At 37.5% G+C, this 18485-nt stretch overlaps 1 protein-coding gene across 2 annotated transcripts in view; it reads left to right on the top strand.

Annotated features, from left to right (window-relative positions):
* The window catches only part of ARL15 (ARF like GTPase 15), a 510715-nt gene that overhangs the window by 174280 nt on the left and 317950 nt on the right, over window positions 1-18485 (top strand). For both annotated transcript variants that reach the window (XM_055422057.2, XM_055422056.2), the window contains exon 3: window positions 9065-9124. In XM_055422057.2, the coding sequence (XP_055278032.1) occupies window positions 9065-9124 (60 nt within the window). The remainder of the gene's footprint in view (window positions 1-9064; window positions 9125-18485) is intronic.

Below are 18485 nucleotides of genomic sequence, written 5' to 3'. Positions count from 1 at the left end.
CTCCACTCCTCTGGTTTTAAAAAAAAAAAAGTGAATACTGTGTCATCTACAGGTTAACAACTCCTGTTAAGATTGTGGTTACCTTCGTATGCACATGAATTACTGGTGACATTGTGATTGGTGTTGCCTCCCCTTCTTTTTTTGGAAAGCAGTTATTCATATAAAGGTTACCAAAATATTTATATCCCTTGGCCTAGTAACAGTGTCAACTGAGAATTTACTGTAAGCATGTAATTTCAAAGAAACTATATGAACAAATGATTGCAACATTTTGTATAATTGAAACTTTAAAGTAATTTAAATGTTCTGTATCAAAGGAGTCTGTTAATTAAATTGCGGTACATCAATTGAAATGGTCATATGTTGAGAAACATATACAGCCTTCTGTAGAAGAAAATTAAATTTACATTTTGAAAATTATGCCTTGCAAAACTGCTTTTGAATTGAAAATGGGAAAAAATGTAAAAAATAATAGGCTTTGTTTGTATGGTCAAATTATGTGTGAAATTTTATTCTATTAAATTATTTCTCTATTTTATAGTGTTTCGATTCTATCAAGCCAATTAAAAATAAAATATTTGTTGGGAGAGTTTGGAACAGTTGAAAAGATAAATTGAGAATTAAATTTGATGAAAACACATCACAAGAAGTATATGTCTATTTAATTCAGCAAGGCAAGAATCCCTGCCTTTTCTTCATAAGTCAAGGGAATCCAAACTGTGTTGGATTGTTAACCTCAGCAGTCTTTTACTTTGACATAATTTTTAAAAGATACTTAAATTGTCAAAACTCGAAGGACCAAGAAATCCTGCAAAAAGCAGGTCCTGCTGATATAGGGGAAAAAATTGAGTAGCTTGCACATTGGTCTAGAAACAAAAGTGAACTTTGTCCAGAGTGAATTCCTTGACTGTATAACAGCGCAAAGAATTTGGTGATAAAAGGGGTTGTTAACCTGTAGATTACACAGTATTCACTTTTTTATTTAAACCAGAGGAGTGGAGTCTATAGGTTTAGGATAATATATTGTTGTAACACAGAGAACAATCTAGAGAAAATTGAACACTTGGAATTGAAAAAGGTTGAAAAATCTCTTCTAGGGATGTATGTTGCTGCACTTGAAAGTTTGTGAAGTGTTATGTCATTCAGCTAAAATAGAAAATAATTATTTGAAAGAAATATAGAAAGTTTATGAAAATTTGAAGATTTTAATAACTTTAGTATTTTGTGCATACATGTTAGGAAATAAATTAGAAAGTCAGATTTTGTATCTGCTAAAGGATTGTGTTTTTATAAATGCTGACAGATTAAATTTCCTTTTATGATGTTGAAATCCTATTTAAAATTTTGCTAGACCATTGTCCAAACATCACAAAACTACCGTGACCATTAATCATGCCCTTGGTTCAAGTCAAGGCTACCAGATCTGTAGAATATCTTTCCTTTAGCAGTTCTTTAGTGATCCAGGGATCTGAGAGGCACACACAGTATCTGTGTACAAATGTGCAGACTTGCGTATGTGTTATGGAGGTGGGGGAAGGGTGGAGGTTGGTCTGTAGGTCCAAGTAAAATACTTATGTGTTCCACACAATGAATAAAAATAGACTAACCTCCCTCTCAAACCTAATTTTGTTACGATTTCGGTAATGCTTTCCCTGCATAAAAATTTTTGAATCCATCTCCCTTGTATCACAGGCTTTTTTGGATTTAAGGACTCAAAGACAAAAACTGAGTCTATGCAAACAGTTATTTCCCCAAAGAGTTACTAAGTCATATATTTATTAAAATTTGTGGGGTTAAATCTTAGGGGAGGTTTCAGTCTTACTAATGTAGCTTAAATAGGCCAGGAAAAAATGACTACGTAACTTAGGCTTCAGCCATCAAATTGTTTGAATGGAGTCAGGAGACCTACCCATGAGCCCTTGAGCCAAATGCTGGAGGCCATTGACGGCTGACTCAGTTGTTACTGTTTTTCCCTCCTCCTTGTTTAATACAAATAGTGGAGTCTAAATGTTAGAGGGCGGGATTCAAAATCAATGGGGAAAAGTGGCTGGTGAGTCTAAGAGCTGTCAACTAGGACTTCTAGGACCCTGTCTTGTCCCATCCACTCACTGCCTCCTTGTGAAAAGGGCATCAGAGGAATGCTTTTGTTTTTTTGAAGAAGCAACAGAGAAAGCATCTGTCATGACTGAGTCAGGTGAACATTTTCCCTCACCTCCTAAGGTCACAGTTTTATTAATAATATCTAATAAAAAGTACTCTCTAAATTCATATTATTACTTTTATTCCATTAATAAGACAATGTCGTACAGACCTGAGAACCCAAGAATCAAAAGAGGTTCCTTGTGTTGGATTATTTATAAAACAGGAGGGAAAATAAATTAGTGGGCTCATTAGGTATATGTGTATTTTTCCAATCAGCTCCACCAATCTTTAGGTTTAAAACTGGACAAAATAGTATAAAATACATCAGCTTGTTGTTATGTGGAGGAGGTGCTATAGGGTGGCGTTCTGGTGGACTGAAGAGACCTGAGTTCAGGTTTTAAATGCAGCACTTAGCCCTTTTGTCCAGGTCCATAACCCTTCTAGGCTTCATTTTCTTCCTGGAACAGTAGTTATTCATTAACTTAAGAATTGTCATAACAGCTAAATTAGGAAATACAGTTGTCTCTTGGTATCTGAGGGGGACTGGTTCCATGACCACCCTCCCCTACAATGGATACCAAAATTTGAATATGCTCAAGTCCTTTATAGAAAAATACAGTATTTGTATGTAACCTACAAACATCCTCCTGTATGCTTCAAATTATCTCTAGATTACTGATAATACCTAATACAATGTAAATGGTGGCCTGTGTGCAGCAAACTGACGTTTTGCTTCTTGGAATTTTCTGGAATTTTTTTTCCCAAATAGTTTTGATCTGCAGTTAGTTGAATATGTGGATGCAGAACCCTTGGATGGGGAGGGCTGACAAATATAAACCCTTCACACAGATCTTTAAACAAAATACTGAAATCCTATTATGACCAAGCACTGGCATACCAGATACACCATACATTGTGTCTCCATTAAGAATCCTTTCAGTCTACCATGGGAACAGACATAAATAAATAAACTGATATGTAATTAGGAGTGTGAAAGTCATGTAGAAGCACACAGATCCAAAAAAAATCAGCCTATTTTAGGAACACAGAAAGAAAGCTTGCTTGACGAAGTGAAGTTCAAATACCTGAAGGGTGACTAGTTTGCCAGAGGAGCAAAGAATACACACTTATGCAGCAGTAGGTGCAAAGGCCCTGAGGTGGTAGAAATATACTTTGGTTTAGAAACCAAATATAAATGAGGGGGAAATGGTACAAAATAAACTTAGAGAAGGAAAGAAGAATCAGATCTGATAGAGCTTTATTAGATATTTTGAACTGTCTCCTGAGAAGTGAGAAGCTTTCAGATCCTTTTAACTAGGTGAATGATGTGAGCAGAGGTTCATTTCAGGAAAACACTTCTGCTGGTGTATGAGGATGATGGAGGAGGCTGATAACAGAGTTTCGTTAGGAGGCTCATTAGATAGTTTGATCAAAGTTGTGCTATGAGGATGGAGAGAAGTAGGCATGTTTGAGAACAGTTAGGCAGATGAAACTGAAAGGCTTTGGTGGCTGGTTGATTGAGAGGGAAAGAAATGTTAAGGAGGACCACAAATATTTAGTCTATGGAAGTCCTGAATAAATGTTTGTTTTTGATTGTGTCTTCAGCAACTCTTACTTTTACCACTGCTTTCATAATATACCTGAACTTGAAGCCACACGTGATTTTGATTGGGAGAAAACTTTCAGTGGTCATTTGATGACCATTCAGTTCAGTTCAGTTCAGTTCAGTTCAGTCGCTCAGTACTGCAAGGAGATCCAACCAGTCCATTCTAAAGGAGATCGATCCTGGGTGTTCATTGGAAGGACTGATGCTAAAGCTGAAACTGCAATACTTTGGCTACCTCATGCGACGAGTTGACTCACTGGAAAAGACTCTGATGCTAGGAAAGGTTGGGGGCGGGAGGAGAAGGGGACGACAGAGAATGAGATGGCTGGATGGCATCACCGACTCTGTGGACATGAGTTTGAGTGAACTCCGGGAGTTGGTGATGGACAGGGAGGCCTGGCGTGCTGTGATTCATGGGGTCGCGGAATCGCAATTTTTAGTTTTACTTCTTTAAAAAAACAAAATAAAGCACTTTATAGCACTGAGTACTATTTTCCTCTACAAATGAGGAATCTGAGGCACAGAGGGATTTAGTAACTTGCTCAGACAGTTAGTAGTGGTAGACCCAGAATTTGAACCCTGACATTCTTACTGTGGAGCCTATGCAATCCACAGATTTTTATTCTTCAGAGTGGTCCTTCAGAAGAGGTGTTTTGATGAATTGACCTTTGTATCTCCACTAAATATTAATTTCCCTTCTTGACCTCATCCAGTTCAATGTAAAGGAGTATAATACAGTTGATCTGATGGTTCTTCTTGATTGCCCTTTTGGTGAACCAAAAATGTGTCCTTACATTTTAATTCTTCTTAATCCTTGCAAACAGGATGAATAACATAGAAAAATATTGCTTCTCTTCTGTGAAATATGCTTCATTCTCTGGACTAGTTATCTAGGCTTCATCCTCTGAACATTAATTACCACAGCTATATTGTAAAAATAGTTTGAAAACAGCAAAGTGGAAGACTACATATACCTTTGCAGTATAAATCTAGCCACACATGTTCTATGTGAAGAGAAAACGTTTATGAGTATTCTGAAGGAACATTTATATGCCTATAAATAACATTGCTGGTTTACTTTGCTTAGAGTGAATGCTAGAGGACATTTTTGTAGTCTGTGCAAGGAGTCAAGATGGGAATCATCATATAATCTGCCTGTTAGATCAGTAAATTTCTAAAGTTGTATTTTGCATATGGGTGTGGCAGTTTCTGGAAAAATACTACTTCCTTCTGGGTGCTTGCATATTGTCAGCTTTTAAGAATCAAAGCAGATTAAACTTTGCTAGTATGCTCCATAACTATTTCCTTTTCAAAGCTGGGGTTTGTCCCATTTCTCTGGAAAATTCATACTCGGGTTTGTCCTGAAAATAACCACTGATAGACTGTTTAGCACTTACACAGGGTTTTTGTTTTCAGGATTTCATAATCATTGCCTTTTAATCCATTTAACACCCCTGTGAGGTAGACAGATAAATTCAAGCATCTAAGTCTCCCATGGGCAGATTTCAGTGCCAGCATGAGTAGTATTGTGATTGACACTGAGTTTCCTTAACTTCCCAGAGGCCAGACACCTGGAGAGGCTTTCCTACAGGTCAAGATACATGCCAGTGTGTCAGCCACAGGGCACTGCCTCCTACTCCTCCTGCTGTTTTGCTACGATTCAGTGACTGCATCTACCATTAACCACAATGCTATGCCCACTGTGTCTGTCTGCATTAAAGCCACTCTGAAAGAGTATGTTTTGAAAGATTCTTAGGGAGCCCAACAAACATTTATGTTCTGTAAAGCTATGGTTTTTCCAGTAGTCATGTATGGATGTGAGAGTTGGACCATAAAGAAGGCTGAACACCACAGAATTGATGCTTTTGAACTGTGGTGCTGGAGAAGACTCTTGAGAGTCTCTTGGACTGCACGATCAAACCAGTCCATCCTAAAGGAGATGAACATTGAATATTCACTGGAAGGACTGATACTGACGCTGAAGCTCCAGTACTTTGGCCACTGATGCGAAGAGCCAGCTCATTAGAAAAGACCCTGATGCTGGGAGAGATTGAGGGCAAGCGGAGAAGGGGTTAACGGGGGATGAGATGGTTGGATGACATCACCAGCTCAATAGACATGGGTTTGAGCAAACTCCGGGAGACAGTGAAGGACAAGGAAGCCTGGCATGCTGCAGTTCATGGGATCGCCAAGAGTCAGACTTGACTTAGCGATTGGACAACAATAACAACACGACAAATTTCAACTGTTTATGCTCCAGTTGAGCATAAACTCCAACAAAGGTACTTTTCATTCAGTGATAACATTCATGGCTCCAACTAAGTACTTAGATTAATAAATGAGCACCAGAATTTCTATCTTAGCAGTCTAATATATTCAGGTAGGCAAAAGGTATGTGTACCTAATGATTAAATCATCAACATAGCATCAATTGAAATATAAAGTTGGCAGTTTTATGTTGTATGCTTATTTGTACCAGGCTCTGTGATGAAGATAATACATGCATTATCACAACTTTGTGACGTAGATACCGTCATCCTGGTTTACAAACGATGAAAACCAAGACTAGTAAGTTGACCACAGTCATAGAGTTTCTGACTCCTAGGTAAAAGGTAATGTATAGAATCTTAAAGTTCTAGAGCAATATACAACAGAGGAGTGGTAATAATAGAGTGGAGTATATAATAAGGCACATATTAACTTGTTTATGTATAAAGTAAAACAAAACCATGTGAAAGAATTGTTTTTACACATGTAGTAATTTACATCTTTTTACCTTCTCAGCACTTTTTAACTTTTCTAGCACTTGCTTCAATGAAAGTATTTGTATGTTTTCCCTTCTACCTTGTTGATTGTTTCTTGAAAGGATGACTGTGTCCTATTTATCTTGTAATTGTACATATTAAATAATGCTTAACACTTTAAATCAATTGGGTGCTCAGGAATTACTCAATAAGCTTTAGAAATTAGTAGAGCTTTTACCCAGAGATAAACCAGTACACCTAAGGGCAACTTATCTTTGACAAAGGAGTCAAAAATATACAGTGGAGAAAAGACAGCCTCTTCAATAAACATTACTAGGAAAACTGGACAGCTACATGTAAAAGAATGAAACTAGAACACTTCCTAATACCATACACAAAAATAAACTCAGAATGGACTAAAGACTTAAATGGAAGGCCAGAAACGATAAAACTCTTAGGTGAAAACATAGGCAGTACATATGTCACATATATCACAGCAAGATCCTCTTTGACCCACCTTCTAGAGTACTGGAAATAAAAACAAAAATAAGCAAATGAGACCTAATTAAACTTAAAAACTTTTGTAAGGAAAAGGTTTTGCAGAGGAAACAACAAACAAGATTGAAAGCCAGTCCTCAGAATGGGAGAAAATAATTGCAAATGAAACAACCGACACAGGATTAATCTCCGGAATATATAAGCAGTTCATACAGCTCAATACCTGAAAAACAAACAGCCCTATCAGAAAACGAGCAGAAGACCTAAACAGACATTTTTTTTCCAAAGAAGACATACAGATGACCAATAAACACAAGAAAAGATGCTCAACATCACTAGTTATTAGAGAAATACAAATCAAAATTACAATGAGGTATCACCTCCGGTCAGCAAAAAAGTCTACAAGCAATGAATGCTGAAAAGGGTATGGAGAAAAAAAGGAATCTTCTTGCATTGTTGATGGAAAAGTGATACAGCCTCTATGGAGAACAGTATGGAGATTCCTTAAAAAACTAGAATAAAACTACCGTATGATCCAACAGTTCCACTAATGGGCATATAGCCTGAGGAAACCATAATTGAAAAAGATACTTGTACCCCAACATCCATTGCAGCACTATTTAGAATAGTTAGGACATGGAAGTAGCCTAGATGTCCACTGGCAGATGAATGGATAAGGAAGCTATGGTACATATATACAATGGAATATTACTCTGCCGTGAAAAGGAATGTATTTAAGTCAGTTCTAATGAGGTGGATGAACCTAAAACCTAGTATACAGAGTGAAGTCAGAAAAAGAAAGACAAATATCATATATTAATGCAAGTATGTGAAATCTAGAAACATGGTACTGATGAACCTATTTGCAAGACAGTAGTGGAGATGCAGACATTAAAAATAGAATAGTGGACACGGTGAGGGAAGGAGAAGGTGAGACGAATTGAGAGAGTAGCATTGAAAGGTATACATTAACATATGTAAAACAGACAGCCAGTGGGAATTTGCTGTATGATGCAGGGAGCTCAAACCTGGTGCTCTGTGACAAGCTTGAGTAGGGGGATGGGGTGGGAGGTGGCAGGGAGGTCCAAGAGTTGTGGGGGGACATGTGTATACCTGTGCTGATTCATGTTGATATATGGCAGAAACCAACACAACATTGTAAAGCAATTATCCTCCAATTAAAAATACATAAAAATTTAAAAAGTAGTAGAGCTTTTAATCGAAACAGAAGTACCTGTATATGCAAAACATTTAAGTGAAACTGAAGAATCTCTCCTATTTAAGATTTATACCTAGTTCTCCCCCATTATATGTTCTAGTTTCTTGTGGATCATTTCAGAAATGATTTCGGTATATTTGAAATCATTTCAGTAAATGACTTCAGAAATCATTTCAGTGTATGTATTTGTGTGTGTGTGTATAGGTAAATGAACATTCACATTACACCTGAACTGATTGTCTTAGATTATGATAATTCAGTCCTAAATACAGAATTAATCAGAGCACTATATGCAGAATATACTTTGATAATAAAAATCACTTATTAAATGCATTATAAGATGCATAAATGGGTAATTATGATTGTACATCTAGAAAAATTTATGTATGACTTTAACCATGTCCTTGAGAGAAAATACTAACACAAATACTATGTAATTCCAATATAAGGTGGTTATAATTTAGATACTTTAGGGTTGCTAAGTTATATTGAGGAAAAATTAACTTTAGGAATTAGATGTAAAGATCATGGTAAATTTAATATTTTCTTTGGAGTTTCTCTATACTTTCAAGTGTCTTTCTCATAACTGGTAAAATTTACAAAGAGCCATTATGTATGAAAGAATGAGGCAGTATTTGGAAGAAAAGAGTTATATTTTGCTGTAGCGTACAACTATATTTTGCAAAATGATAGAAGATAATACTAGGTTATAATTTATCTTGAAAATTATGTGTTTCTGGTGTAAATATGAGCTATGAAAAAGTTCTTCATCTGCCAAAAAGAGAGAATTTGAGAATCTTATATGTTTTTATAAGTTAAGTTGCTAATTCTTTGTTTATTGTTTTCTAATTGTAGGTTTTAGTATAAAAGCAGTGCCATTCCAGAATGCCATCTTGAATGTAAAAGAACTTGGAGGTATATCATATATCTTTTCTATGTCTGATTCTAACTTCTGCTAAGTTCATGTCAATGTGTTGCATATAATTAAAACATGATGATGATGTATTATTCTAGAAGGTGACTTATTTTTACCTTTACTCTTGATAATACATTTCCTAGAAATATTTTTTCTTTATATATATTTTAAAGGTAGTTGAATAGTTCTAACTGACGTAAACATAATGTATGTTTATTTATGTAGTGCTACACTACTAGTGCCATTTCATACTCTGTACTCGTTGGTTTTGCTTCTCTTATGAAATTTATTCTTGAATGGAAAAAATGAAGAGAGTTTTAGTATAATCATATAAAAAAGCTATCCATTATGCAAATAACTGTATTTTAGAGAAGTATGTATTCATATTGCAGGTTTTATTGTATTAGATCTTTTTAGAATGTGTTTGTTCTGATCATAAATCTTTGCCAATAGGTTCTTTGTTGGTCAAGCACATTTATTGGATAGGCTTTACCCCAAACTATGCATCACTCAGTCTTTCATTGCACACTCTGTCTGGGATTTTTTTGATTGTCTTTTATGTAGGTCAGGGTCTTAACCCGTGTAAGTAGGTTAACAAAGAAATCAGTCAATTCAATGAACCTGCTCAGTTCTCTAATGGCATAAGAGAATGATAAGTCCTTTGGACTTCAGTATAGTATGGGTGAGTTTAATGACTTAGAAGAGAGTTCTCTTCCATCTCTTTAACCACTTTGTGATATTGACCTTACTCTTTTTTTTTTTTCAAGCTGATTCTGTGACCTATTATAAGATTGATAAAATTAAAACCCAGACCTTATGCCATCTTAATAGTATTTTTATGCCTTCTTATTTTGATATAATGATGTATTGGCAGATCATTCCAGGTTTACTTCTGTCAGTTTGTTTTATAGCCACTTTGACTTTTATAGTATTAATATTTAATAAACTATGGTTGATAAATTCTGGTTTTTCTTTGACATTGATTTTGTCATTTTGACTGAAAAAATGATAAAACATGAATGTTCTTATAATAGAAAAATTTTCTGTGCAAAAATTTTAAGACTTGTATTAAATATTTAATATTACTTTGTGGCTTCAGAGAACATAGTATAAACATCCATGGAATCAAACTGAATGGTTTGAGAATTCTATTATTTTAAAATATTATTGATACTTAATCATATAATTACTAGACTAGATGCAAAATTTTTATTAAATATCCTCCAAATGTAAGAAACTGTTGATTAAGATGTTTATTACTGATGTTTACTTTGATGATATAAAAAATGTAAAATGGATCTTAACAATTTTTTAAAAGTGCAGAATTTATTATAATCTTAACTGTGCCATTGAAACTCAGTACAATTCAAAAGATCAAATTAGAGGAAAGGGGTGTATAAGGTGGGAATCCATCTGTTCCCAAGCAGGATTTAATTTTGCTGGAAGAACTGTGTATGCCCTGGAAATTACTGAAATGGAAATTACAATGGAGAGGATACTGTAGAGTTTGGTGGAAATACTTTAGTGGTGCCTCTTGCATGATGTAATGGAGAGATGTATATACACGATAGAGCTTCAGGGTTGGGATCCATACATTAGTTTCAGACTAGTGATGTGTGGTGCTTGGCAGGTGGTGTTGAAGAACAGATTACTCACTTAAGCACAGATTCTTCTGCTGCAAAATTTAATAGCTATTTCCAGTTGAGAGGCTACCTCAAGGAGGTGATTTTCTGCATAGAATCGAATTGTGTATCCACGGAGCACAGCCTTGTCTAACTCAATGAAACTAAGCCATGCCGTGTGGGGCCACCCAAGACCGGCAGGTCATGGTGGAGAGGTCTGACAGAATGTGGTCCACTGGAGAAGGGAATGGCAAACCACTTCAGTATACTTGCCTTGAGAACCCTATGAACAGTATGAAAAGGCAAAATGATTGGATACTGAATGAGGAATTCCCCAGGTCGGTAGGTGCCCAGTACGCTACTGGAGATCAGTGGAGAAACAAATCCAGAAAGAAGGAAGGGATGGAGCCAAAGCAAAAACAATACCCAGTTGTGGATGTGACTGGTGACAGAAGCAAGGTCCAATGTTGTAAAGAGCAACATTGCACAGGAACCTGGAATGTTAGGTCCATGAATCAAGGCAAATTGAAAGTGGTCAAACAGGAGATGACAAGAGTGAACGTCGACATTCTAGGAATCAGTGAACTAAAATGTACTGGAATGGGTGAATTTAACTCAGATGATCATTATATCTACTGTTGTGGGCAGGAATCCCTTAGAAGAAATGGAGTAGCCATCATGGTCAACAAAAGAGTCCAAAATGCAGTCCTTGGATGCAATCTTAAAAACGACAGAATGATCTCTGTTCTTTTCCATTCAATATTACAGTAATCCAGGCCTGTGCCCCAGCCAGTAACGCTGAAGAAGCCGAAGTTGATCGGTTCTATGAAGACCTACAAGACCTTCTAGAACAAACACCCAAAAACGATGTCCTTTTCAATATAGGGGACTGGAATGAAAAAGTAGAAAGTCAAGAAACACCTGGAGTAACAGGCAAATTTGGCCTTGGAGTGCGGAATGAAGCAGGGCAAAGGCTAATAGAGTTTTGCCAAGAGAACGCACTGGTCATAGCAAACACCCTCTTTGAACAACACAAGAGAAGACTCTACACATGGACATCACCAGATGGTCAACACCGAAATCAGACTGATTATATTCTTTGCAGCCAAAGATGGAGAAGCTCTATACAGTTAGCAAAAACAAGACTGGGAGCTGACTGTGGCTCAGATCATGAACTCCTTATCACCAAATCAGACTTAAAGAAAGTAGGGAAAACCACTAGACCATTCAGGTATGACCTAAATCAAATCCCTTATGATTATACAGTGGAAGTGAGAAATAGATTTAAGGGACTAGATCCGATAGAGTGCCTGATGAACTATGGATGGAAGTTCATGACATTGTACAGGAGACAGGGATCAAGACCATCCCCATGGAAAAGAAATACAAAAAAGCAAAACAGCTGTCTGGGGAGGCCTTACAAATAGCTGTGAAAAGAAGAGAAGCGAAAAGCAAAGGAGAAAAAGATTTAAGTATCTGAATGCAGAGTTCCAAAGAATAGCAAGGAGAGAAAAGAAAGCCTTCCTCAGTGATCAATGCAAAGAAATAGAGGAAAACAACAGAATAGGAAAGACTAGAGATCTCTTCAAGAAAATCAGAGATACCAAGGGAACATTTCATGCAAAGATGGGCTCGATAAAGGACAGAAATGGTATGGACCTAACAGAAGCAGAAGATATTAAGAATAGGTGGCAAGAATACACAGAAGAACTGTACAAAAAATGTCTTCATGACCAAGATAATCACGATGGTGTGATCACTCACCTAGAGCCAGACATCTTGGAATGTGAAGTCAAGTGGGCCTTAGAAAGCATCACTACGAACAAAGCTAGTGGAGGTGATGGAATTCCAGTTGAGCTATTTCAAATCCTGTAAGATGATGCTGTGAGGGTACTGCACTCAATATGCCAGCAAATCTGGAAAACTCAGCAGTGGCCACAGGACTGGAAAAGGTCAGTCTTCATTCCAATCCCAAAGAAAGGCAATGCCAAAGAATGCTCAAACTACCACACAGTTGTACTCATCTCACACGCTAGTAAAGTCATGCTCAAAATTCTCCAAGCCAGGCTTCAGCAATATGTGAACCATCAACTTCCAGGTGTACAAGCAGGTTTTAGAAAACGCAGAGGAACCAGAGATCAAATTGCCAACATCTGCTGGATCATGGAGAAAGCAAGAGAGTTCCAGAAAAATATCTATTTCTGCTTCATTGACTATGCCAAAGCCTTTGACTGTGTGGATCACAAGAAACTGTGGAAAATTCTGAAAGAGATGAGAATACCAGACCACCTGACCTGCCTCTTGATAAACCTGTATGCAGGTCAGGAAGCAACAGTTAGAACTGGACATGGAACAACAGACTGGTTCCAAATAGGAAAAGGAGTACATCAAGGTTGTATATTGTCACCCTGCTTGTTTAACTTATGACCAACCTAGACAGCATATTAAAAAGCAGAGACATTACTTTGCCAAGGTCTGTCTAGTCAAGGCTATGGTTTTTCCAGTGGTCATGTATGGATGTGAGAGTTGGACTATAAAGAAAGCTGAGTGCTGAAGAATTGATGCTTTTGAACCGTGGTGTTGGAGAAGACTCTTGAGGGTCCCTTGGACTGCAAGGAGATCCAACCTGTCCATCCTAAAGGAGATTATTCCTGGGTGTTCATTGGAAGGACTGATGTTGAAGCTGAAACTCCAGTACCTTGGCCACCTGATGCAGAGAGCTAACTCATTTGAAAAGACCCTGATGCTGGGAAAGATTGAGGGCAGGAGGAGAAGGGGATGACAAAGGATGAGATGGTTGGATGGCATCACCTACTCAATGGACATGGGTTTGGGTGGACTCCAGGAGTTGGTGATGGACAGGGAGGCCTGGCCTGCTGCGGTTCATGGGGTCGCACAGAGTTGGACACAACTGAGTGACTGAACTGAACTGAGATGATAATGTCAACACTAGCATAGTCCCTGCATAGATTGGCTATCAATACAAGGGGAGACTCTTAAGATGAACTAAACTTCTCTCCTTGAATTAAAGACAAATATTTCTTATAAGCCTAAAACAAAGTTCTGGGTTAATTCTTTCCATACTTGAAGGGATTCGTTTTTTAACACCATCCAGTTCTGATCCCTACGGAGGTCATTCTGTAGTATCTCTCAGTGAACTTTTTTTCCCTACCTATTCTTTAATTTGGAAAGTCTTTTTAAACTAATCTAAATCCTTTCTCCTTTAGCTTTAATTAATTACTCTGCTTGTCTTGTTCTATTATTTTTATTTTTCTGGATGTTGTGCAAGACACCAAGCAGGATCCTGGATAGACAGAAAGATTAATCTTTTGAAGGATTTTCCTTCCTCCTGGTGACTTGTTTCTAAGCTCAGCCATTCTCTATGGTTCTAGATAAGTCTGCTTTCCTGTGTCTTTGTTTCCTTATCTGTAAATTGAAGTATTAATAGTCTCTATATCATGTAATCCTTGTGGGGACCGTAGTAGTTAATGTAGGTCGAGTACTTAGAGAGTGTCTGGCCCTAACATTTCTGGGAGATTTACTTTTATTATAGTTACACCCTCACTCTCTCACACCCCACAAAAGCACCTTTAAATAATGCCTTTTTCATCCCAAGTTCTCTGAATATAAAACAAATCACATTGATTGCTTTTTCTTTTGTGATCATATCTCTCTCCCACATAGACAAAGTGATCTTTTCCTGCGTGGTGTTCTACCTGAAAGTCACTGAAAGGGACCTCATTGGATTCTTGGTTACCTGCCCAGCATATTTTTTGCCACTGCACATGTGTTAGTAGTAAATGTTTTTGTCCTTTTCCACCTAATCACCTTTTTTTTCTGTTTTCAGATTCCACCAGAAAAATCTCTTGTCTGTCTTAATGCCTCTCATTTTTTTTCATTCTGTTTGACTTATGTATTTTAACCATATTACTAAGGTAAGCAAAGCATCTGGCATTTAACTGAGATGGATGCAGTGGTCACTACTGTGACATCACAGCACTGATAATTTTTCATCTTAGAAATGTCCAGTTCTTAAATCTATGAATAGATTTGTATACCTTCTTAGATGGCTTTCTCTTGATTCTGAAATTTTGTTTACAAATTGATAGAATCCAGAGAGGAAAATTTCATCTCTTAACACATTTGGTTTGTTACCACTTATTGATAAGGATCCAGACATCATAATATTGCTTTTTCTTTCTTGAACTGAATTCTGGAACCAACCAAAAAAATGGTTGGTTTTGCCAAATGACTTGTTTTCTTCCCTTTAATATTCTAATGAGTTATGTCTGAATTGTTTCCCCATCCCCCTATCTTGGCCAAGATCCCCACCCAATATACTCTTTGGCTGTCTTTTCTTCCCAGTTGACTTTGGGGAAGGCAGGGCAAAGCTAAAAATCAGTTAGCTATCTTTCACACTTCAGGATTCATTGCTGTTTGTTGCCAGTCAAAAGGGAAGACATGAGGGTTTTTGTTTGCACCGTCTTTTGGTGAGGGTAGTATGGAAAGTGCAAGTTGTGTTTATCTGCCCATTTACTTCAGCCCGTGCAATAGTGACTGAATGATTTTTGAGGGTTGTCAGCTAAGCCATTTTTTAAAGTTTGCTTCTTTCAGCAGCCAAGCTGTTATATGAAACAGATGTTGACTCTGTCCTGTTTCTTTGTTTGCCTGAAGGAATATGCCTCCTCATAGTGAAAGGTGCTGTTTCTTTGTATCCTGCTAGTTATCTTCGGGTGCTGTTAATCTGTCCAGGTTATTTGCATTTCTAAAGTTCTCCAGAAACTGTACAGGGCAGACTTCTTAACCGGCAACCCAGGGGGTACTACTGCCTGCTTCTTATAATCTCTGCTTTTTGTACCCAGGTTGTTCGATGTCTTTCACCAAAATAATGCTGTCTTCCTTCAGAATCTTTTACTAAAACTTACTTTGGAGGGAGTAATTGCTCTTTAATTTTATCTGATGCATTCTCACTGTTCTTTGTGTATTATGATTATTCCCTCTATATGGCCATTACTGCCTCCTACTAAAAAGTAATACAGCTCAATAACTATAGATTTAATGTACCCCCTGGCTCTGAGGGTCATGCTATTCTGTAAAGACAGGAGGAATCGAGGCAATATAAACCAATAAATTGGTTGTATATTTTAAAAAAAGACTGATTATAGGCAGACAAACTTGAAGAGGTTATTATGGCCACATTGTTGTAAGGGACAATTGGAATTGCCAAGATTTTTGCTGGTGTAGGAGGAAGCAACTTGCCATTCAAAAACTGTTTTAGACATCTTCAAAAATGGGTTTCATGGGAGAAAAGGCAGGAAACCATGACCCTGGCAAAGGAACATGGCGGCACAGAGAGGGGGCCCAAATAGGGCCAGGTCCACAGAGTACCTTAACACTGTACTGTGAAGTAAGTGACAGTCAGCTACATATGAGTAAATGTGCATGGTCTATATCTTTTGTATAAGGAAGATCTTTCTTTAACTTTTGTATAAGGAAGAACTGTGATTCAACAAGTAGAGTGTAGCCTCAAGACACTCTGTTCCCTTCTGCATTTCAGCTTCTTTTTGTTGGTCTTTCTTATCTGTAAAATGTAAGTTTTAATAAATCATCACTATTTATTTCCCAAGGGATTGGGCTGGAATAGTAAAGTTCAGTTGTCTAAAGTGCCTCAAGAGAGATGCTTTGAGAATAGACAGTGGTATTGCCACTAATTCTCTTTTTATAGTTGTGGATCCAGTGTGATATGTAATATTGAATGATAGAAACATCTTGATATAGTATTGTTTCCTTATCTAGGAAAAGAACCAGACCTTTCTGGAATGGGAACAGCCAGTTAACTCCTGGCTCTCTGAGCTGTGTACTCTCTCGCTTAGGCTCTACTAGGGGAAATGATATTGGTACAATGCCAAGTCACTTGGATGTGAGTTAAAAGGCCACAGCTATCTGAATTGGTTGAACAGGATCCCAGGGTGGTGGTGTTCAAGCATTTTTTACACTTGCTAAGGGAAAACTGAGCCAAACAGTCAGGAGAGCCAAATAAATGAATCTAAGGGCCCAGAAGTCTGTTACTGGCTGATGTAGACTTGACCTTAATTTTTGTTTTCTTCTGGACCAGTGCCCTAGGAAATTTTTTAAAATCTGTCTTCTCAGTCATGGTTTCATATAGTACTTAACGATTTGCTTCTTCTAAGACTCTGTGTATATATAGAATGTTCTAGAAACTGGTTTCCCAGCCTTTTAAACCTCCCACTCCCTCTGGCAGTAGGGATCTTATGTGCCTCTGAGGTTGCTGCCTCACCACTGTTTCCTCTTTAAGGGTGATCAGGTCATTTCATATCTTCTCACTCTACCCAGCTTCCTCACAGAACATTTGTGTTGGGTTCTTAGCTTAATTTCTTATCCCTCACATGGGAATAGGTATCTCTGTTTCTCCCAGGGGTTGCCATAATAGCAACTAATTTTCACTGTGTATTTGGTTTCAGTGTGATATTGCAGCAATAACACTGAAGTCAAGAGACCAGCATTTTCCTCTAACGAAAGAAGCCAGAGGACATTGGGCAAGGCATTTAACTTTTTCAACACCATTTTCTTTTCTAGCAGCCGGAGATACTTATAAATGTTCTGTTTTTTGGTATAACGTAACTAGTTTTTTATATAAAAACTTACAGTATTTACTTTGCCTCAGTCTCTGAGAACCATAGAGCCAGTCTCCTACTGGATTATTTCCTCTACTTTCCTTTATCCCTGACTTTGTCAATTATTATTTTTTTTTTTGTACAGTAGGCATTTTAATAAATCTCAAAGTTTTCTTTTTGTATGAAAAAAGTAGTGTGAGGCAGACCAAACATCCATAAAATAACTAACACTAACTTAACAAAGGTGCTGTCACTGTGGTCTTTACTTTGGAAAGCATTACAGTCTCTTTTGAGAAGAACTGGGCTTCCCAGATGTCACTAGCAGTAAAGAACCCACCTGCCAATGCAGGAGACATAAGAGACATAGTTTCAATCCCTGGGTCGAGAAGATCCCCTGGAGGAGGGCATGGTAACCCACTCCAGTATTCTTACTTGGAGAATCCTATGGACAGAGAAGCCTGGTGGGCTATAGTCCAAGGGGTTGCAAAGAGTGGGACACAAACTGAAACGACTTAAGACACATGCATGCATGAGAAGTTTTATAACAGCGCAACATGCCATTTGGTTGTACAGAAAGGACAAGACATAACAGAAAGACAGTCTAGGGAAAGGAACAGATGAAATGAATGTCAAGGAGGTAACAGTGGGATTGGTTTGGTCTTGTCCCAGCATAAACCAAGCCTACTGTCACCTCTGACTTTTGTCCCATCTGTTCCTAGACTGTTTTTTCCTCTGTCTTCTTTGTCCTTTCTATATGATCCTACTTGCATCTTGTAGTCAATACTAGTATTTACCATACTAAAGTTTTGAGGAACTGAAAAGAACAACAGTAATCTTAAGGGTTTGTTGTATGTAGTATAAAATATATCCGTAGTTATAAGCTGAAGGGATATTTGCCAAATTATGCCCCAAGATGCCAGAGTAAAGTTAGATCCTTCAGAGGCAGAATGTTTTGTTGTCGTTGTTGAATTCATTTCAGTGAATTGTTAATGAATATTAACTACATTCTGGGCCCTGAGGATACAATTTCTTCCCTGCCATATACACATCTACATGCTCTCTTCGGAGCCCATTTCTTTGGATATTTTGATGAGAGAGAGATG

The sequence above is a fragment of the Moschus berezovskii genome, chromosome 18 (assembly GCF_049115385.1).
Source record: "Moschus berezovskii isolate FMDL1 chromosome 18, NW_MosBer_1.0, whole genome shotgun sequence".
Classification (NCBI taxonomy): Eukaryota; Metazoa; Chordata; class Mammalia; order Artiodactyla; family Moschidae; genus Moschus; species Moschus berezovskii.
Note: the sequence above shows the minus strand (reverse complement) of the source record. Positions and strands in the feature narration are given on the sequence as shown.